General features: G+C 46.4%; 1 protein-coding gene across 1 annotated transcript; it reads right to left on the minus strand.

Annotated features, from left to right (window-relative positions):
- Nucleotides 1-5345: 5345 nt before the first annotated feature.
- On the minus strand, nucleotides 5346-21298 carry LOC142008665 (N-acetyllactosaminide beta-1,6-N-acetylglucosaminyl-transferase-like). The gene is made up of 3 exons (XM_074985916.1): nucleotides 20371-21298; nucleotides 9927-10019; nucleotides 5346-7778 (listed from the first exon to the last, which is right to left on the minus strand). Exons 1-3 carry the CDS (start codon nucleotides 21296-21298, stop codon nucleotides 7588-7590), a joined length of 1212 nt encoding a protein of 403 aa, XP_074842017.1. The 3' UTR covers nucleotides 5346-7587.
- Nucleotides 21299-22417: the final 1119 nt, after the last annotated feature.

Genomic DNA, 22417 nt, shown 5'->3' on the forward strand with positions numbered 1-22417 from the left:
GGTGTGCAAATGAGGTAAATAAAACATGCAAATGAGGCACAAATTTGCATATCAGACAACTCATTTGCATATTCTTATTTCAAAATAGCTTCTTTTGAAAGAAGAAAACCAGTGTAGACACTGCTCTTTCGAAAGTACACTCCATCTTAGAAAGAATCCTTCTTCCCTTATTTTATGGGTCAGAAGGCACCTGATCTGGCTTTTAAATGACCAAAAGCACATTCTGCTGCTATTCTGCACTGTCTCAGCCTGTAGTTGAAACACTCCTGCCTGCAGTCCAGGGTGCCTGTGTCTGGAGCATGGGGTAAGCAGCATTACCCAGTACCACTATGGGCATCTCCACGTTGCCAATCTTGATTTTCTGTTCTGAGAAGAAAGTAAAGATTGGAATTTCTAAAGATTCACTTGTTGCGCACTTTTCCTGACCATCCCATTTATGACCTCTGATCCACCCAGGCGTGCAAAACCTCTAATAATAATGTCATAGTAGGTGGTGACTAGCGCTAAGAGCAACACATGGAAACTACGAGGTGTAGCTAGCTCTGTGTACACTGCTTGTCTTGGAGATAAAAGCAATTTAAATGTAAAGTTGATAGTATGAGATAAGAGGATGACTGAAAGTCAGTTGGGTATCTGCTCTGTGCAGGCAGAGGGGACTGCAAACTGAATACAGGCTGCTTGTCTGCTTTTTAATTCCCTTATGTGTGCTTCTGATTTCACACACATAAGAGCAGAAAGGAGTCTCTTCCAGTTTAGCCTCTAGAGCTGGGGAATTTTTGGAACAAATGGCATACTGGCATAAAGCTTTTCAAGATGATTGTGGCTGTATGTCTCTCGGTGGTATGGATAAGCACCTTAGCGTGAGGAACAAAGGAAGGGTAAAAACTGGAAAAGTGCCTAATTGCATTAAGAACCTGATTTCCATTTTCAATGAGCCTCAGGCAAAAGTCAGTGAGGCTTGGGTCCAGATTTACAAAGGTATTGAGAAACCTAGTGAGATTTTCACAAGGGTATACCTCCCAGTGGAATCATAAGAGTTAGGCACCCAAGCTCCTTGAACACTCCTGAAAATACCACCACATGCTTATCTGTATGTTTAAGCACCTAAAGACCTTTTTCAAAATAACCAGAAGTGTCTAAATTTCTTTGAAAATCAGATTTACACTCCAGAGTCACTTAGAGGCATCTAAAAATGACACAAGGGCTATGTCTACACTAGCCAAAAACTTCAAAATGGCCATGCAAATGGCCATTTCGAAGTTTACTAATGAAGTGCTGAAATACATATTCAGCCCCTCATTAGCATGCGGGCGACCGCGGCACTTCAAAATTGACGCAGCTCACCGCCGCGCGGCTCGTCCACCCGGGGCTCCTTTTCTAAAGGACCCCCGCCTACTTCGAAGTCCCCTTATTCCCATCTGCTCATAGGAATAAGGGGATTTCCAAGTAGGTGGGGTCCTTTCGAAAAGGAGCCCTGTTGGGATGAGCCACACGGCGGCGAGCTGCTTCAATTTCAAAGTGCCGTGGCCACCCGCATGCTAATGAGGTGCTGAATATGTATTTCAGCACTTCATTAGTAAACTTCGAAATGGCCATTTGCATGGCCATTTTGAAGTTTAAGGCTAGTGTAGACACAGCCAAGAAGATGATGCTGAATGAAAGCCCGCTACGGACAGCATCAGGAAAGTAGGTTTCCCATATCTCCTCTGTTCACAAAGGTGTAGAGATACCAGGCCTGATTCTTCCTTGTTTTGCATCTTGCACAATAACTTTTTCATATACAGACTGTGCACAAAATGTTACCAAATCAAAATAGTTGTGCATGTAACCCACGTGCACAAGTGTAAATGTCTACAGGAAAAAAACTAAGGGGGCTTTAGCTCTATAATGGGGGCAACAAAGTTAAAATTTTAATTGAAGGCCTCCGACCAAAATCCTGATGGTTTAAGTTCCCCCCAGTTACGCTTTATCATCTGTTTGATCACCGACAGGAAATGGAGAGAGGAAGACTGTATGACGAACTCATGAATGTCTACTGAATAACAGGAAAGTGGTTTGGCAGCTTAGTATTTATCAGACTTAAAGCCCAGAACCCCTTTTCCCTTACAAATGAGAATTAAAATTGTGCTGTGCTTTACAGTAAGTTCCCTGTGATTGAGAAGAACTGACAGTCCATGAATCATACCCAGAAATACAACTGCACTCAGTAGATAACAGGCAGAACTCAGGCTCTGCTGCTGACCGATCGGGTTCTGATAAATCAGATGTTCTTTGAGTAATTATGATGTTGTCAGGATAGTTTTGATGGTTCCAGGTTCGCTTAATGGTTCTTGAGCCAAAGATGCAAATATGGACACAGGCTGTCACTGTGGAGATCAGCCCCTCAGAGTTTGTGTATGGGGCTTTTATGTTGTCCGGCATCCAGGCAGATTAGTGGTCACCTGACTAGTTCCTTTTCCCATCTTTAGTGAAAAGCTTTCGACTCACTGTAATACAATTAGATAGGCACAAATATACATCAAGGCTGGCAAACACATATGTATTGAGGTATAGGTCTATGGTTTTCACTCCATTCATGAATATATTTGCAGATAGCTGTAATGGATTAGCTGAATAACCTGATATAACCAGCTCTGATACATCAATTGAGAATAAAGGTGGTGATAATTAATTTCCAGGTACTCTCTGCAAACCTAAATCTCACAGTCATATGGAGTTACAGGCCTGAAAGGGATCTCAAGAATTTATCTAGTCCACTTCCCTGGAATCGTGTAGGACTAAGTATTATTTAGTCTGGCAAGTCTCCAACTCCAGCAACTTCAGGATCCCAATTTTGATTTAAAATTTTTCATGCACTCTCAAGTTCCCCTTGATTGGCCCTTGCCTTGCCTTCTTATCTGAGGCCACACCTCAACCCTCTCCTTCTCTAAGGCCACACATATCTCTCCCTTCACCCCCGACCCTCTGTTGTTTGCTCTAATCCCACCCTCATCAGGCTGTGGCACAAGGTTCCGGAACAGGAAGAGGTTCAGTGTGTGGACTCTGGAAGGGTGTTTGGGTGCAGGTGGGGGTAAAGGGTGCTAGCGCTGGAAGGTAGTTTGTGTGTGGGGTGCAGGCAGTAGACTGTGAGAAGGACTTTGTGTGCAGAAGGGAATGAAGGGTGTGGGAACTCCTTTGAGTTCAGGAGTGGGTGAGGAGTATGGGCTATGGGCTGGTTCAGGGGGGTTGGGATGCAGGTAGCGGTATGAGCACTGGGAGGGAGTTTGGGTCTGGGGTGAGGGCTCTGTGCTGGGATGCAGGAGGTGAGAGGTGTGGGCTCCAGGCACCACTTATCTCAGGCAGCTCCCTTGGGCAGCAGCTCCTAGGCGAGTAGGCCAGCGGGTCTCTGCTAACTACTCCTGTCTGCAGACACTGCCCCCTCAGGTCCCAGTGGCCACAATTCTCAGCAAATGGGAGCTATGGAGTGAGTGCTTGGGGCACAGACAATGTGCAGAGGTCCCCTCCTTCAGGGCCTACAGGGATGTGCCATCTGCTTCCAGGAGCAGCTCCCGGTTAAGCAGGAAATGTGCCTGAGCTGTAGTGTGTCAACAGACGTTTTTTGTACTGGAGGCACTGGAAAGGAGAGAAATCGGGAGGGGAAGGAATCGATCAGCAGAGCCCGCATACCTCCTATACACTCATACCCCGAGATATGAGAATTTGACTTTACGAGGAGTTTCATTTAATACCCCTACTTCAGCTTACAAGACATTCCTTTGCATTTACGAGGACCGATTTGGAAGCTGGCAGCTCTGGTAGGCAAGCACCGAGGGGATAGAGTCGGCTGCGTTGGTCTTGACGAAGAGGTCGTGCAGGGGGATGGCGGTGCCCTGCAAGACGGCGGCAGTCTGGTGCGGGGAGGTAGGCTCGTCTGAGTCCCAGCGGTAGATCACGCCGCTCTGCGAGATGTGGATGCTGGGCATGCAGCCCATCCCAGCCCTGACGCTGCTGCTTACCCCCCAGGCGGCTAGGGGGCCACCGCCGCCTGCCCTGCGCAGCTGTGCCTCGGGCGCCGCTCACTATCTCTGGCGCTCCCTCCCATTTAGCGCCTGGCTCGCCCACCGCTGCCACCTCAGCTGCCACCAGTGGGGCCTCTCCGCTGTGCAGCCCCGCATGAGAGAGGCATCGCCCCTCACCAACCAGGGGCCCACTGTGCCTGCCTAGCTCCCCACGCCGCCAGTCCCTGGCAGCGCCCCCTCCACACTTAACCTAAGCTGCGCTCAGGCCAGGCTGCCTCCCCGTGCCCTGCTCAGCCCTGCCTGCCCCCTTGCACCGGATCTAATGGGATTTGGTGTTGTTTTAGCATACATGGGTGTACATTTTGGGGCTCAGGAAGACATACAATTTTTTCCCATTGAAATTAATGGTAATTACATTTTTGACTTACAAGAATCCGCGCTAAGAGGGGTTTTTCAGGAATGAATTACCCTCGTAAGGTGGGGGACGACTGTGTAAGAACAGCCATACTGGATCACACCAGCCATCTATCTAGCCCAGCACCCTCACCCCCAACAATGGCCAGTGACAGGTGCCTCAGAGGGAATGAACAGAACAGGCAATCACCAAGTGATCCATAGTGTCACCCATTCCCAGCTTCTGACATCCAGAGACTGGAGAGAGGCACCATTTCTATCTATCCTGGCTAATGGCCATTGATGGACCTATCTCTCCAGGTATTTATCTAGCTCTTTTTGGAACCCTCAGGGCTCCACAGACCCCATTGTGAGAATGCTGATCTAGACATCCCTGACAACTGTTTCTAACTGGCTCTTAAAAATCTCCAGTGATGGAGATTCCACAACCTTTAGGGGCAATTTATTCCAGTGTTTGACCACCCTGAAAGTAGGATGTTTTCCCCAATGTGCAATCTAAGCTGCCTTGGTTACTGCAGTTTAAGATCAGTGTTTCTTGTCCTACCCTCAGAGGTTAAGAACAACATTTTTTTTCTCCCTTTTCCCTATACCAATTTTTATGTGCTTGAAAACAGTTATGTCCCCTCTCAGTCTTCTCAAGACTAAACAAGTCCATCTTTTCCACCATCTTCACTTATGGGTCACGTCTTCAAGGTCTTTAATCATTTTTATTGCTCTTCTCCAGACTTTCTCCAGTTTATCCACAGCTGTCCTGAGATGTGGTACCCAGAACTGGACACAATACTCCAATAACAATATGAATGTTACTTCCTTCCCCGCTTAATTTTGTTTTAGCTCCAAGTCGTGTTTAAATTTCATTGTCTTCCTTAAAATCATACAATGACTCCTGGTACCAGAGGCTCAAAACAAATCCAGACAGTCACATGATGCAAGCAAAATAATTTATTTTCATGAAAATATAACCTAAACTATCATTCAAGAAAGAGGCATTAACAGAACTTGGACCGTGTCAGTAGGTAGGACAGCAGAATTAACGATCAACAGACAGATGTAGTTTCTGAGTTAAGTGTTCACAACTCTTTAGTGTGTCACTTTACTCACATGGGACAATATCAGATCCTTCAAGACTGGATCCATTGGGTCCTGCTCATTTTAAGAGAATCCAGAGCAAAATATCTTGTTGGTGTCTTAAATTGCTGGACTTGCTGCTTCTGCTCCTGTTGGTTTTATTGTCCTTTATTTGCCTCTGATTCTCAGTTTGAGACAGTCCATTTTCACTTCCTGCCCTCTTCACATGTTGTGGTACTTTCATTTATTCTGATCAGGTTGTCAGGATCCCTTCCTGTCTTTAAATCTGCACCTAAATTTTCAAAAGTGATTTTCAGTTTTGTGTATCTCCATTTCTGGGTGCCCAACTTACATCTTAAAGGCACCTCACTCCTAAAATGAGCTGAATCCATGCCTTCTGAAAAATAAGGTCCCTTTAAAGCATCTCACATTGGCCACCCAAAGGTGAAGTTCCTCCTTGCCTAGAACTGCATTAAAAAAAAATTCATTCTTCTGCTCAGTCTTCTCTCTTTCTACAGCTTTCACAGTCTGCTTCCTGTGCCACCTCTGCAGTCAGGAAATTCTTCCATTCGCTAAGTTGAACAGAAATTCAATCCCAATGTTGGCCCTACAAATAGTTTATTTGAATATCTTTGTGATGGCACACTCCGAAATATCTTCTATCAGAACTATGCATACAAAATTTGGCATATGTGTCACCTTCTACAACTAAAGAAACCACTACTACGGTTTTATTTTGTGGTTTCGCACTTTTCCAGAAAAACAGGGGGTTTGTCTAAGGCTGAAAACTATACGTACCGTCCATCATGTTTGGTGTGGGATTTTTTTTTTTTAAAAAAAGACTATCTGGCAAACTCCTGGCTGGTCTATTGCGATTTTCAGTTGTCTGCAGGGAGTTTTGCATTAGGCTCTGTGTTTGTGGCTGGAGCATCAAACCTGTTTACTTATCTGACTCTCAGTCTCTAGTGGCTGGCATGTAGGAAAAAAAAAAATCTTACTACAGTATAACAGCTAACACGACTTTCCTGTGCTAAGTATTTACAATCTAGGAAAATAAAACTCAGGGGGACTATTTGCATGTTTTAAAGAAGAGGATGAAGTTATTCTCAGAGCTTATTGTGATCAGCATGAAAACATTCAACTCCTAGTTGTCTTCCCTCCACCACTGGAATGCTTTGGAAAGGACCTAGCAGATCTGGAAGAATTCAGCCTGCCTCCCTTTTGCCACTTGCTGCCATTTAGGGAGTCCAAAGCACCAACTGTTATTCCCTATGACAAATGGAAGTGAGGGGTTGGTCACTGACTCCAGTTTCTGTACGTACAGACCCATCAAATTGTGTACCTGAATTTATCTTTAAGACCTCGTTCATGTTGGCTGTTTCTTTCAAAGGAGGAAAACTCTTCCTCATTAATAGATGCTAAATTTTATGTTGCTATATGAAATTTTAGGGATGCATGATTTTATATGCAAGTATACAGAACATGATAGTGATGACAACAGAGGGGAATGTGGGCCGTTCTGGGCCACCGGTACAGTGTACCAGTTAGAAACACCCACCAGGACCAGCCCATACCCAGCTGACAAAGTGCTGCAAGAGCAGGCTTTGATGTTTCTGCCCTGGGCCCTTCAAATTGCAGCTTGAGCTCTGTGGCTCCCAGCTGCTGCCTTCAGAACCCTGGGGCTCCTGGCTGCCACATGAAGGGCAAGGGCTGGCTGAGGGAGTATGCCCCCAGCCCTGCCCCTTCCACCAAAAGCCACACCCCTTCCAGAGGCCCAGGGCCAACCCCTTGCCCCCACCTTGCCAAGGACTCCAGCATAAGAGTAAATCCTGGTGATTACTTTCACCCCAATTAACATTATTGAGTGGTGCAAGTCAGTACTGATGCAGTCCAGCCACAAACACCAAAAGTGTGAATTCAGCAAATGCAACAGAACACTTCCTCAGCTTCCTCTTTGGTCTCTCCAGTGCTGTTAAATCTGCACTCAAACCTTCCGCTCATAACACTTCTTTTGCAACTTCAGTACAGATATTTTGGAAAGTCTTTCAGGGGAAGTTATTCTTCCAGAGCCACTGCAGCTAGAGTTTTGTTTCCATTCTGAATTAATTTAGAAGTACCAACTTGGTTTCACCTGCGTCTCACTCTGGTTTAGTGCTCTCTCTCGAAGCCTCAGTTCCAAGCATTCTAGAGTGGGTGGATATGTTTTGAGTTCAAACTTGTTAGCAAACATGCTTACAGAGTTATATAGCCATTTTAGGTCACCTGTTCCATATATACAAATTCCTCTAACGTAATGGCCTGCAAAGGAAAAAGATGACAAAAGCAGCATCAAGTACATAAGTACATCATAAGCATCATTACAATAAATTCATTCATTTCAGCCCTTGCTACAACCTACTTGCCTCTGCTTCCTCCTCACCCATTTTAAAGTGGTTACTACTGTTTAACAAGAGCTCAGACTCAGGTGGCTCCTAGAATAATTATCCTAGCCACAAGCCTATGTAGGGACTAGCTACAAGATTCCAGCACAGATTTAAAGAAAGGGCTAAAAGATTCTTAAGCAGAATTCTCTAGCTGCTCAGTTACACCACATCTGAATTTGACCAGAAGTAAATAGAGAAGTACAATAGTAAGTAATAACTATGAGTGGTGTAAGAAAGTTGAGGAATAACTAATTTAGGCTGATTATAAAATTTCCAAACAGTGAAAGCTATCAGAATGAAAACGTGATCACCTGAGAAATTTAAAACTAGCCCAAATCAACCGCTGCAGATACATGGGAAAAAGCAATTTCACTCTGCCAGTGAGGAGGGCCAGAAGATTCCGTAATTTTTCTTCCATATCTTAATCACTATGATTCATGCACTCAACTTTTCCACTTAGGCTGCATCTACACTACAGTGATCTTTCGAAAGATGATCTTCTGAAAGAGCACATCCACATACCACAAAGTGGACCAAAAGAGGAATCTGCCCTTTTGAAAGAAAGCGTCCACACAGTCCCTGCTCTTTTGAAAGGACGGGCCAGGGATCAAAAAAATCTGACATCATGAGGACCGCTCTTTTGAACAAAGGGCCCACTGAAGCATCTACACATGATTTTCTCCAAAAGAATCTTACATCTTCTATGGTAGATACTCCTTGTAATTCCAACAGGGATGGGATCCTAGGGCTCTGCAATCTCTTTGCTATGCCATATTGCGCGATCCCTGTCTCATCTATTCTGAAACATAAATGCAGGATTGCTGCAAATGTATATGTATATTTCAGGATATTAGAGTTATAACTAACATTTTGCACTTCTATAGCACTTACCAACTGCAGATGCCTAACAAATATTTGAGTTTAGTGTAAGACTGCTTATGTCTATGAATTAGTTATGATAAACCCATTTTATAAAGGAGAAAGACTGAAGCATGGAGGTTAAACAATTTGCCCAAGTTCACACAGGACATCTCTAGCAGTGTCAGGTGTTGGGGCCTAGACGCTATGAATCCAAGTCCAGTGGTTTAAACACCTATCCTTTTTTAGTACTTGATTATGCTTAGGCACTGGTCTGTGTTGGAGGTTGTTTGGCATCACCGAGCAACCGCACAAAGAGGTGTAATCCCTCCAAGAGTTACCAGATGTATGGAGAAACGCAGCCCCTGCTACAACCTATTTGCCTCTGCTTCCTCCTCACCCATTTTGAAGTGGCTATTACTGTTAAACAAGAGCTCAGACTTGGGTGGCTCCCTGAATAACTCACCTAGCCACAAACCTAGGTAGGGACTGGTTACGAGATTCTAGCACAGATTTAAAGGAAGGGCAAAAAGGTTCTTAAGAAGAACTCTATAGCTGCTCAGTTACCAACAGAGATGGTTTAGAACTGTCTGATTACATTTTGTCAGAAACCGTTGATCTGTCAAAAGCTAAACTTTTCATGGGAATGTACCAGTTTTGATTAACCTTTCACCAGGAAATGTTTCTTGGGCTCAAAGAGAAATTTCTCAGCAAAGTGAGAAAGAGAGAGACCATGCCCAACTGCAGGATAGGTCCGTGCTTATGGAATTCACCTGAGCTGTTGGTGATCTGGATCCAGTCCCTGTTCCATTGAATATTTATTTATAAAGCTCCAACAGGAAAAGCAGTGAGTCACATTGCAGAACAGATAATATCCTGATGGTCAGAGCATACACTGGAGTGTGGGAGAATGGCAGAGGAGCATCTGAACAGAGGTTTCCTACATCCCAGGTAAGCGCTATGACAATTAAGCTGTTCTGGGGTACAGGTATTTCTTTTTTTGACTTCATAAAGTCTCTCTTTCATGCTGATGAGCAACAGCAAAGCTTCTGAAATCTCAAATGTTTGCAGGAGAGGAAAAAAAACAAACATTTACCACCCAGCTCCAGTTCTCAGATTTCAATGCAAAAATAGGAAAAGAAAAAGGAAAGAATATACACATTACCATGACAACCTCCATGAGAACTTTCCATATCATTCCACTTGATAGCTCTCAGGTTACCTTCCCAGGATGCATTTGGCATGGAGCCAGGGACACCTACAGTTTGATAAGATAGGGAGAGAAAAATTAGTCAACTTGTATTTTAAAGGATGAATTCAGCTTTTTATTTTTTAAGTCACTGTGTTGTATCACTCTCCTCCGGAAGCTCTTGCTGATTTGTATATCTGCTCAACAGTGACCACAGAATTAGGTTGCAATACATGGCCTTCAGGTTTCACTTCACAGCCCCATAGCAAAACTTAAAAAAAAACCAAACACACACAACCTTACCTTGCCAGAGCCCCTAATTATAAGCCCCTTCAACAGCACAAATAAATGTACTTGTTTGCAACCTACCATCCTTGATTGGTCACAACAGGAGAAATGGAATTTGTCTGCAATGTAGTAGGGTGGTGCCAAACCCAAGTCATGAAGGGGTTAAACTGCTTATCAGCATCAACCCAGAACACTGGTGAGGTTTGTCAAACCTCAAAAGGGAGGCTCCCAGTTCAGTTTGAGCTATCACTCTGAGGGCCTGTTCTACACTGGGTTTGGGGGGTTTTTCCCTCATGGAAAAAAAACTTTTTCTGAAAACCCACAAAGTATTCACACAGCTAATCAGGATAATTCAAGATAAGAGGGCTTCTCCCTCAGAACAATTATTCCAGCTCTGCAAATGACTTCTGCAGACATACACTCTTTCCCCCCCACCACCACATGGTTGAAAAGGTATGTGTGTGAAAACAAAATGCAGCTATTATGGCTCATCTGAAGGCTCCTTTTGCAATGCTGTGGCTGTGAACTGTGTTTGTAAAAGAGTGCTCCATTTTGAAATGCTGTGGATGTGTGAATGTGATTTTCCAATATTACTTATTCAGACATTAGAACATTGAACGTAGGAAAAAATCTAGAGTGAAGGAGTAGGCCTGGAACTCTGATTGCCTAACAAGAAGGGGGTTGCTCACTGGGAAGCTGTTTGAGAGCCCTGACTACCAAGGTCCTCCTAGAAGAAAAGGGATTTTTAAATCCTTTGATTTCCAAAGGCTGTAGACTCTGCCTTTTGGGTAGTATGGGAACATCCTGACTTACTTGTTTGGACTTATTTTTCACCTCCTGATACCATAAGAGCAGCTTGCAAAGCCCCAGACTCTGGGATAATTGAACACTAATGTTCTAACAGAGGAAGTCACCCATGCCCCAGAACAAGAACAGTGCCCATAATCTCCCCAAAAGAATGTGAGAGAAGTAAAACCCATACCACAGAGCAATGACAGATAACATTGAGCAAATGCATAACACTTTATCTTCAAAATGTTCAGATACTAGCTAGATTATCCTCACTCTTTCCCTATGAAATAAAAATAGTTTTACACCTGTTTTTCAGATCAGGTAGTGGCTTACAGCTCAGACTGGGAATGAACGCATGTATTGCCATTAAGGCATCTGAAGCACTTTTGTTTACATGGCACCTGAATTTGGCCCACAGAGGATAAGTGATGTGTCCATGCTATACTTCTGTGCAAGAACCTTCCTTCTTGACTGACTGAACAAAGATGGCCCATTATAGCCAGATAAATATTAACAGACGCACTGCTCAACAATTTACTAAATGCTGCACATCCAACACTTCTTCATGATGTCCAACTCATTTGAAAGATATTAAAAGAATGAACAAAAACTGCTGCCAGCCCATGTGAACTGTAGCTTTTGTAATAAAAGTAATAAAAACACAACAGCGACTACTACAGAGTGGATAATTCGCACTGCCATGTAAGGGGGAACTGCTTCTGGGTCACGTGATTCAGGCCAGAAACTAAAAGTTGAGTTTTTTCTCTGCATTCCTGCGCATCAGACTCTTACTCTAATTAGATAGTCTACTTGATGTTGAATAGGTTGGTTCAATAAGCTATTAAAGAGCATCCCTTAAAATAGTCCTGCTCTTAGAATGTGGCAGAAATAGCAGAGAATGAATGGTATTCATACAAGGTTCCCATGACCCCAGATTTGGACTCTTCAGACATACATAAGGCCTGATTTGTGATCTAGTACCCAAGCACCTTTGTTGAGTTTCTTTAATCCACAATAGTTTGCCACCTAACATACAATTTTATGGAAAATGAAAGTCAGTTCCCCACAGGTGATTCGATTGCTATTAGTGATCCCAGCTATTAAAGGGTCCTGCTGACTAGACAGAAATGCGGGGAGAGCTCAGTGAGGAGTAAGGAGAGTTCCCTCTTTCTCTCTGGGAAGATAGGCTGGAGACAGGGATACCAGACATCCATTTTTTTCACTGGGACACCCACTCAAAAAGGGACCCTTGCAGCTCCAGTCAGCACCACTAAAAGCCCATTCAGAGGAGCAGCAGGCCTAAGGAATGTTCCCTTCCTGCCTTGGCTCTGCACAGCTCCCAGAAGTAGCTGTCATTTCCATCAGGCCCTAATGCTGCTCCCAACAATGCCTCAATGGCTCCTACTGGCTGGGAACTGCAGAGAATAGGAGCTGCAGGAGAGGTGTCTGTGGGTGTGGGCAGCACAAACCATGCAGAACCATCTGGCCATGCCTCTGACTAGGAACTGGATGTGCTGGCTGCTTCCAGGAGCAGTGCTCAGGCCAGGGCAGGCAGGGAACCCGCATTAGTCACCCTGCACTGCTGACCAGAAGCAGTCTGAGGTAAGCTCCATGCAGCTTGACCCTGCAGCCAAATCTCCTTGCTCCCAATGTGGAATCAGAGGTGAAGGTTTGGGGTGCAGCACGAAGCTCTGGTGTGGGACAGGAGATTCAGATGTGGGGTGCTGGCTGCACTTACTAAGACTCCCAGTAAGGGGCTGCCAGGTACCTGCAGTCTCTAGACACATGGGTGGCCAAGGAAGCTCTGCACGCTTGTCCTCCAGCCTGCAAGCACTGCCCCTTATACTCCCATTGGTCATGTTTTCCAGCCCATGGGAGCTGTGGAGGTGGCAACTCAGGGAAGGGCCAGCTCTTCAGCACCTAGGGCAGGAGTGGGCAATAATTTTTCATGGGGGGGGGGGCACTCCAAGAATTTGGTAGGTGATCAAGGTCCTTCCTCTTCCATGATATTAATGGAGAAGGTGCCAGGTCTGGGATGGAAGCCGGGTGCAGAAGGGGGCTAAGAGTAGGGGATTGGGATGCAGAAATGAGTGTGGGGTCTGGAAGTTTGGGTGAAGGAGGGGGGTTGTGACCTGGGGCAGGGGATGGAGTGCAGAAGGGGGTAAAGCATCCAGGATGTGTGTGCAGGAGATTATTCTGACCTGGAGGAGGGATGTAGGAGAGGCTGCAGGGTCTGGGACAGGTGCAGGGGGAAGAGGTTTGGTTTGTGACCTGGCGCAAAGGATTGGGATACAGGGTGTGGGAGGAGGTATGGATGTAGCAGTGGGGGTGCAGAGGATTGGGGGAGGTAGGAAGTGGGGTACCAGGTACAGGCTCTGGCCTACCGTAGCTGGCTCCTCAGCACCAATCCAATGGGACCCTTGGGTAGGTTCCCTGCCTGCAGGGCCATGTGTATCTCTGTGTGCTGTGCACCTCAGGGTGTCGGGGGGTCTGCACACTATTTGTGTCACACACACAGTCCTGGCAACGCCCATTGGCCAGTTTCTGCAAGATTGTGTTGGGTGTGGGAACAGCACAAGAAGACCTTCACCCAGCATGCAGCACTCAGAGAAGCACATGACCCCTGCAGTTGGCTGCAGTTGCTGCTATGGAAGCACGACAAGGAAGGAGCCCACTGCACAGGGGGACAGTGGTGGGATGGATCTGGTGGTTTGGAAGGCTGGTCCCAACCCACAGGCTACATTCTGCCCACCCTGGGTCTAACAAGATCCCACTGCTAGAACCTGAATTTGAAAAAAAACTCAGGATAGAAATAAGGGATACATTTTTAACAGGGAGGGTCATTACCTCCCCTGGGCTCTGGTGGATTCACCATTGCTGGCAGCTGTCAAATCAGGACAGGCTGGTTTTCTCAAAGCTCTGATTTTAATCCAGCAGCAAGTAATGCAGGGGTGCCCTGTAACCCGAGCTGCACAGATCAGACAGGTGGATCCCGCATCCCACAGCAGGTTCATTCATTTCTGTGCATGGCACTGCACTAGTGCCCTAAAGAGGCCCTGGCCCTGCAGGTGCCCCTGATGTGTTACCTGGATTGTCTTCAACATAGCACTCCAGACAAATTCAGTTTGCCCATGACATACCATAAGGACCAAGTTCATTGCAGCTTTAACCCAACAGGAGCTCCCTCCAAGGGGCACTCCATGCCCTGCAGGCTAGCAGGTCCAGGTTTGATTCCTTCCCTCACCCCTGGGAAGCAGCTCAGGAAACACCCTAGCTGGCCTGGGAGGCTGGGGACTGCTTGCCTCCCCTACTCTTTACTACCACTAGTCATTCAGGACCTGCACTGATGAGCTCTGCTGCTGGCCTAGGGCCTGAGAGGAGTCCTCCAGCTGCATTATGGAGAGAATGTGACAGGCATCTGTGTCCTCAAAGCACCTAGCTTCAGGGGCCATATAGATCCATATGTGCTATGCACTCCAGAAAGAGGTGAGGAGGTACTTTGCACATTGCCTGTTTCTGGCCAACAGGAGCTGCGAGATTGTGCCTGTGGTGTGGGTAGTGCACAAGGCCCCACCGTCAGCATGCAGCACTCAGTGAAGCACATGGTGGCCTCTGCAACTGGCTGCTTTGAGCAGTGTGCAGGAGTGTATCAGGCAAGGAGCCTGTTCTAAGCTCCTGCTGGGCCAGAGGATGGTAGGAAGACAGATCTGATGGTTTTGTGGGCTGCATTCAGCTCTCTGGCCATATTTTGCCCACCACGGCCTAGGAGCTGCAGCTTCCTGGCAGCTGCTTCTAGGAGCAGTGCAGAACCAGGCTCGCAGGGACCCTGCCTTAGCCCTGGGCTCCAGCTGTGCCACAAACCAGAGCCACCAGGGCCCCTTTATGAAGTAGTGCTCAAATTTAAAAAAACAAAAGCCAAGCAAGCCTGTCTACCCTTCAATTTTTGTTCGTTAGTGTAGACTTCTCAGATTTAGCATTATCTAATACAAAAGTTCCCCAAAAGCATTCTACTTAGGCCAATGGTGTTGGTATTCTTCCTGTTTAGACAGCCTATTTTGTCCATAACTGAACATATGGATCCAAATGTTCAGAGAGAGTGAGTGAGTGAGTGAGTGAGCGAGCGAGCGAGCGAGCGAGCGTGCGTGCGTGCGTGCGTGCGCGCAATATATAAAATATAACAGCCTGTGCACTTTGAACTATAATGATAATCAATCGTCATGTTGGGTTAGGTCAGAACCTGGCTGGAGACCTTCAAAAAAAAAATAGCTACAGAATATGATAATGGTATTTCAGTAGAAGTCATTCTCTCAGATCAGTACTGAACAATTGATTCACCGGTGCTATGGACACTGTGAACTTGCAGATGCCATATTCTGGATAACACATAAAACCAAGTATCAGAGAGGTAGCCATGTTAGTCTGTATCTTCGAGAACAACAAGAAGTCCTGTGGCACCTTATAGACTAAGAGATATTTTGGATCATAAGCTTTCATGGGCAAAGACCCGCTTCATCAGATGCATAAAACCAAGACTCCAATCAGAAGATCCCTGGGTCATTAAGAATTGCTATCATGATATTATTCACTTCCTGTCCTATAGTACTGCTTTAGGTCCACCACAGATAATGCTGCATATAAAGTGTAGTGGGACAAGAGAAGGGTGTGTATGTATATCTGTCTTTCTATATGTCTGCCAATCTAGGATACACAGCTCATGGGGATCAGTACTACGTTACAGAAGCACCTAATATTGAAACAGACAGGACTAACTTGCTTTTTTCCCTAAGTGTTCATAGCCTCTTATGCAAAGGCTTTGAAAAACAATAATCTGGACAGGAAATTTTAGAAGAACAGGTTCTCCATCATATTTCCAGAAATTCTGCATTCCATTAGAATTAGAAATAAAGTGAAAATAGAGAACATCCTCTCTCCTGCTGCATTTTTACTGAAAATAGGACATGGAGTGTGCAGAAGATGCAGATATAAAAGAGAGGAGTTAGAGCAATGGCTCTCAAACTGGCCTGTAGGCACTTTTGAGATCATACAGAGGTCCTACAGAGGGGTACATCAACACATCTTAATATTTGCCTAGTTTTATAACAGGCTACATAAAAACACTAAAAGTCAGTACAAACTAAAATTTCATACAATGACTTGTTTATACTGCTCTATATATGGAAATGGAAATGCAATGTTTGTATTCCAATTAATGTATTTTATAATTAAACAGTACGATGAGAAAGTAAGTATTTTGTCAATAAGTGTGTTTGTGATACTTTTGTATTTTTATTTCTGATTTTGTAAGCAAATAGTTTTTAAATGAGGTGAAACTTGGGGATGTGAAATGCAAATCAGATTTCTAGAATGGGTACAGTAGTCTGGGAAATTTGAAAGCCAGTGACCCAAATTCAGCTTGAGTGATGGGAAATTCATGGCTGATTTTCTTTTACCCAAAATGGCTTTCCTGTTCGTCCAGGTTCCTGTGGATTTACTGCTGCACTGGCAGAATTATACATACTTTTGATAGCATGGACAGTAATTTTACAGCTATAGGGCCAGATCTCCAGCTGATGTAAATCAACATGGATCCACTGACTCCAAAGGAGCAGGCTAAAATTCTGGCTCAGGGTAACAAAATTTCCTCCCACTGCATATCCCTCTGCTTTTCCCTGCATCAGATACAAACTACCTGTTTGGTTTTTTTCTCTTTTTGTTTTAAGGCTGTTTATAGCCTATGTCCACCCTATCTAATCAGGCTTTGTTTATACTCAGAACATTAACCTGCTGCACTTTAATGTGACAGCATGGTCGCTGTGCCAGCACTGGGAGAGAGCTCACCCAGCGCAGTAGGAAAATCACTTCCTGCTATGCATATGCTGGCAGAGAGTAGACGTACTCAAGGGGACTGAACTGGCTTGATACTATGAAGAAGAAAGTCTTTGTGGCATGTAATTGTTTATAGTCCATTCTGGTTTTGGAATGGCTTTTATTTGTAATAAGGTTTATTTTTACTGATCCTGAAAGTGCCTAGAGCCATGAGCAAGCACTTTAAATACAACATAAAGGAATCAACAAAGACCCTGTGGGTAGGTTACCTGTTTTTAATGTCAGGCTTGCTATCTCCATAGTCTATCAGTGCCCCTCCTGTTTTGGCCACAGGTGTGGGGAGACTCCTTTGCCCTAGGCCAAGGGGCATCAATAGGAGACTACAGGCCAAATAAGGACCAACAGATGCTTTCAAACAACCGCCAAAATCCTTTTTTGTTATTATCATCATTTTTATTGGCATCCAGATCTTGACTATACCTTAGACAAAGGAATTTGGACCTTGACAAAAAATAATTGATTACCCCTCTCCTAGACAATGAGTCTCCTGCCTATGAATAGTTCTTAACCAATAATAGCCCTGAAGGGATGTAGCAGCTCAGGGAAAGCAGCTTGGGAATGGAAGGAATGAACTCAGTTCTGATCTTCAATCATACCCCCATAATAGTGTGGTCTGCTGTCACCTACCAGTCAGCCTGTTCTCTTTGGTTTCTTTTCTCATTGAAATTTGAATGACAAATAGACATTTTGGAATGCTAACTAGTTGAATTTGCAACTGATGTTCTTTCACATCCTTGTATGAGCCCCAGGTACTCTGGAGCCAAGGCACACATGCATACAAACATGAATGCTGATTTGACAGGATATGTATGTGGAATGAGCTTGAATATCTCTATTCAGATCTCTCTTCAGATCACAGAGATGCTGCAGCCTGATAGAGGCTTATATGCTTTCACTTTTAAATCAGTTTATAATTTATAAAATTTCTCATGCTGTAAAAACAAACAAGCAATAGATTGATCTATGCTGAAGAATCTTGTGCAGCTCTCTTTGCTAGGTGATTTGCATGATAGATGTATGTCATTATGATAAGGTTATTTCTTTGCAAAAAAATTAAAATTTTAATGTTTATGTTCGTTTAAAAAGTGAGTGTACGATACTGTTGTGCTAAGAAGCTGATTGTCTTTTTTCTTTCATCGAATCAAATGGAAAAATGAGTTGTAATACATGATGGGGTCAAATTTAGCTACGACAGATCAGGAAAGGGATCTTGGAGTTATAGTGGATAGTTCTCTGAAGACATCCACGCAGTGTGCAGCGGCAGTTAGTAAGGCAAATAGGATGTTAGGAATTATTAAAAAAGGGATCGATAATAAGACAAAAGATATCATACTTCCCCTATATAAAACTATGGTACGCCCACATCTTGAGTACTGCGTGCAGATGTGGTCTCCTCACCTCAAAAAAGATATATTGGCATTAGAAAAGGTTCAGAAAAGGGCGACTAAGATGATTAGGGGCTTGGAAAGGGTCCCATATGGGGAGAGGCTAGAGAGACTGGGACTTTTCAGTTTGGAAAAGAGGCGATTGAGGGGCAATATGATAGAGGTATATAAAATCATGAATGGTGTGGAGAAAGTGAATATAGAAAAATTATTTACCTTTTCCCATAATACAAGAACTAGGGGACACCAAATGAAATTGATGGGTAGTAGGTTCAAAACTAATAAAAGGAAATTTTTCTTCACACAGCGCACAGTCAACCTGTGGAACTCCTTGCCCGAGGAGGCTGTGAAGGCCAGGACTCTATTAGGGTTTAAAAAAGAGCTTGATAAATTTTTGCAGGTTAGGTCCATAAATGGCTATTAGCCAGGGATAAAGTATGGTGCCCTAGCCTTCTGAACAAGGGCAGGAGATGGATGGCAGGAGATAAATCACTTGATCATTGTCTTCTGTTCTCCTTCTCTGGGGCACCTGGCATTGGCCACCGTCGGCAGATGGGATGCTGGGCTCGATGGACCTTTGGTCTGACCCAGTATGGCCATTCTTATGTTCTTATGTTATTGCCAGAACTACTGTACATGTCATTCCTAGACAGGGGTCTAAACCTTACATCTTAGGTCCACTTATACCAATGGGAGCTTTTTGTCTGAGTAAGGCCTCTCAACTCTGGGGCCAGACACTTAAAATGAGTAGAATCTGGATGGCATTGTGCAGAGTAAGACAAACACCACGGCAGTTAGCAGTCAGCATCAAAATCAGCAGAACTGGAGTAATATTCCTGCTCAAGTGAGATCTGGGGTGCACAAAACTCCTTGAGCAGCTTCCAGCATGGCAATGTGCAGAAATCCTGTATACATAGGACCAGAATGACAATGACACTGAGCCAGAGGTTTTCTCCCTTTATGGATAAAATGTGTATTTCTCCTTCACCTGACAAAGTGTACTAGATCTGCAGAGGGATAAAACAGTGTCTCTGCTGCATGCTCAGGTATTCTTTAATAACTGCTAGTGGAGATATTGTGTCCCTGTATTTTGGGATGGCATAACCATAACCCCATTTCACAAGGAATGTAGATTTTAAGCTGCAGATAAGAAAGGCACTCTCTAAAAACAAGTGTTAAGGACATGTCACATATGGAAAAATGCTGAGAATTAAATAATAGCCAGAACTTCCTCAGAATGTGTAAGTTTGTGTCATGGAAAATCTGTGAAATCAGACCAATACACGCTAGTTGAAGTTCTGGTCCACTACAAGTTTAGGTGCTCTGAAAAATGTCCCTGCTACAATAGTGCTAGCTCTAGGGTGCACAACATCAAGGTTAAGTCTAAACAATCCTCAGTATCACAGTGATGCTTGCTAAGTATAAAGCTCAACAGAGCACAGCACAATCTTGCTGCTTTACCATTCCTCCTGCCCTGCAGGAAGGGAGGCCTGAGAGAGAGAGAAAGACAAAAAGTGTTTTTAAACAGGAATTCATTGTTATTGAAATTCATAGGCTTTTAAATCTACAGGATTTTGCTATGGGGATAATGTGGGTAAATCCGAGTAAAGAAGGCAATATAACTTAGTAGACAAAGTGATGAACTGCAGAGGGTCTGAGATGTATTTTTTGTTCTGCCACTGACCTATGGGGTTATTCAGCAATTGCTCCATTGTGCCATGCCCCAGTTTCCCTAAAAAAGAGGGATAATGATATCTGACTCTTGTAAATGAAAAGCATCCCTTAAGGGTTTGGTATCAAACGAAAACAGGCATAACCCCTCAGCACCGTGTGATTATCCTCAGGCAGGTCCATATATTTTTGGCTTCATTTTTCTCCCCTTTGCAAGGACAGACAAAATACCTGTTTTCACAAAGACAACAGCAGCCTCAACGTTGACCTAAAGCAAATCTAAAGGTCATAGCACAGAAACCAGTGGCTTCATTTCCTCTCCCTCTTTCCTAGCTCAGCAGGGCGCAAGCCAGTTTGAGCGAGACACGCGAACGTGCAATGCAGTCAGGCCACCGTACCTGGTATCCTATTGAGCGTCACCCAGAAGTGTTCATCCGGGCTGTAGGTGTCCTTGGACCACGCCAATAAATCAATAGCACGTTGATCCGTGAGAAGGAACTCCACAAAAGGCTTGGTGACCGCAATATAAGCGGAGCCAAAGTAGATGGTCAGATTATGCGGCGGGGGCTGTTTCAGCACGTGGGTGTTTTTCATATATGAGGAGTCCGCCCCGATGTGCTCCTTATGGATATATTTGGTTCTGGCCAGCACAGAGGCGGGAGGCAGCACCCCAGGAGTGATATTTTTCCCCTTATAGCCCTTCAGGTGCCGAACGAGCTCCCTGTTGGTTTTCAGAGGGAAATCTTGCCCGCAGGTGTTGAGAAGGTACTTCCACCGGACCCCCGACTCCAGGAGGTCTTTCATGCAGTTCAGATCCGCCTGGAGCCTGGAGATGCCCGCGTAAATGACGGGCTCGTGCTTGGAGGCGAGGAAAGCGTTGGGGAAACAGCCCAAGAAATCCCCCACCTCTCGTTTAAACTCCTGCGTCGCCTTCTCGTCCACGTGGACGCAGTACACGTTCTGGGGCATGTAGATGGCCCGGAAGAGCCGCTCAAAGGTCTCGAACTCCTTGTGCAGGGTCAGGATGAAGGCCAGGGGGAAGGCGGCTTCCTCGGCCGACAGCGGGCGGGTGATGTAGTGGTTGCGCTCCAGGTAAGCGCTGCAGGGGGCGCGCCCCGCGGCGGGCTGCAGCGGGTTGCCCCACACGAAAGCGCGCCTTCCCTCCACCAGCGCCTCGCAGGCGCGCCGCAGCACCGCGCTGGCGGCGGAGGGGGTCGGCCGCGGGGAGTGGCCGGAGCCGGGCAGCCGCCCAGAGCGCAGCAGGACGAGCAGCGCCGCCGCGCTCAGGAGGGGCAGGGCTAGCAGGTACCGCCACGGCGGGCGCATCCTGCGCGGGGTGGCGGGCGCCCCGCTCCCCCTCAGCCAGCCCCAGCCCCAGCCCCAGCCCCAGCGCGAAGGGCCGCCGGCTCGTCAGCGCCGTGCCGGGGCTAAGGGGAGCTCGCGCCCGCGCTCCGTCCCAGGCGCTCCGGGCTGCCTCAGCTGGAGCCCGGCAAGTGCCCGGCCTCCGCCTCCCCTTCGCCCTCCCTGCACCTAGGGAAGCCACTCCCGGGGCGACCCGGCGCGAGCCGGCGCGCTGATTGGCTCCGCGGGCCCGGCTGCTCCCCCATGGAGCGGGCTCGCTGCGCCAATCTCCAGCTGGCCGGCTGGGCCCGACCCCTGGCTCCGCCTACCTCCTCTATCGCTTTCTCTTTCTCACACGCCCGGGGAAGTCCCGCTGGGAGCCGTTAGCCGCCAGTTAGCCGTTTAACTGCCCCCGCCCGCGGCTGGACCCGAAGGGCTGAAGCGCTCCAGTGTGCGCCTCAGCCCTTTCCCAGCCCCCTGTGAGGCGCCCTCCGACCGTCTCCGAGGCCAGCCTGCCGCGCCCGCTGCGCAGGGCCCCCGGGGAGCCGCCCTTCCTCTCCGTGCTGCTCTGGCCGCCTGGCTGAGTAGCTCAGGTTCAGGGAAGAGGCAGCAGATCACTCTCCCAGCTGCGGGGAGCTGGACTCGCCGGGTATGGCGCAGTGTAAAGGGCGTAGTTACAGATGCACCCCCGATGGGCAACCCGGGCTGGGGAGTGGGCAGCACGAGTGGCCCTCCTTCCTCGCGGGGGGGCGAGGCTGTCCTGGGATGGGGCGGTTTTGCTCACTGCGCTTGGATGCCTAAGATGTGCCAGGTGCGCTGATTGAGCTCTGGCAGCGGTTTGATTGGAAGCAGAGGGAGCGCACGGCTCTCCCATATATATTGGGTACGGGCATTACTGAAGTGACGAGCGGGTAAAGCAAGGGCAGGTGAGGTGAGACGAGACGCGACGCGACGCGTGCTGGCCGCCCGCCCGCCCACAACATTGACTGCGAGAGCTACGTGCTCCCTCTGCTTCCAATCAGAGTGAATTGCTGATAAATAGACAGGTATGACTCAGACCCTGTGTCTACACGAGCCCCTTCCTTTCGAAAGGGGCATGTGAAT

The sequence above is a fragment of the Carettochelys insculpta genome, chromosome 2 (genome assembly GCF_033958435.1).
Source record: "Carettochelys insculpta isolate YL-2023 chromosome 2, ASM3395843v1, whole genome shotgun sequence".
In the NCBI taxonomy this organism is placed as follows: Eukaryota; Metazoa; Chordata; order Testudines; family Carettochelyidae; genus Carettochelys; species Carettochelys insculpta.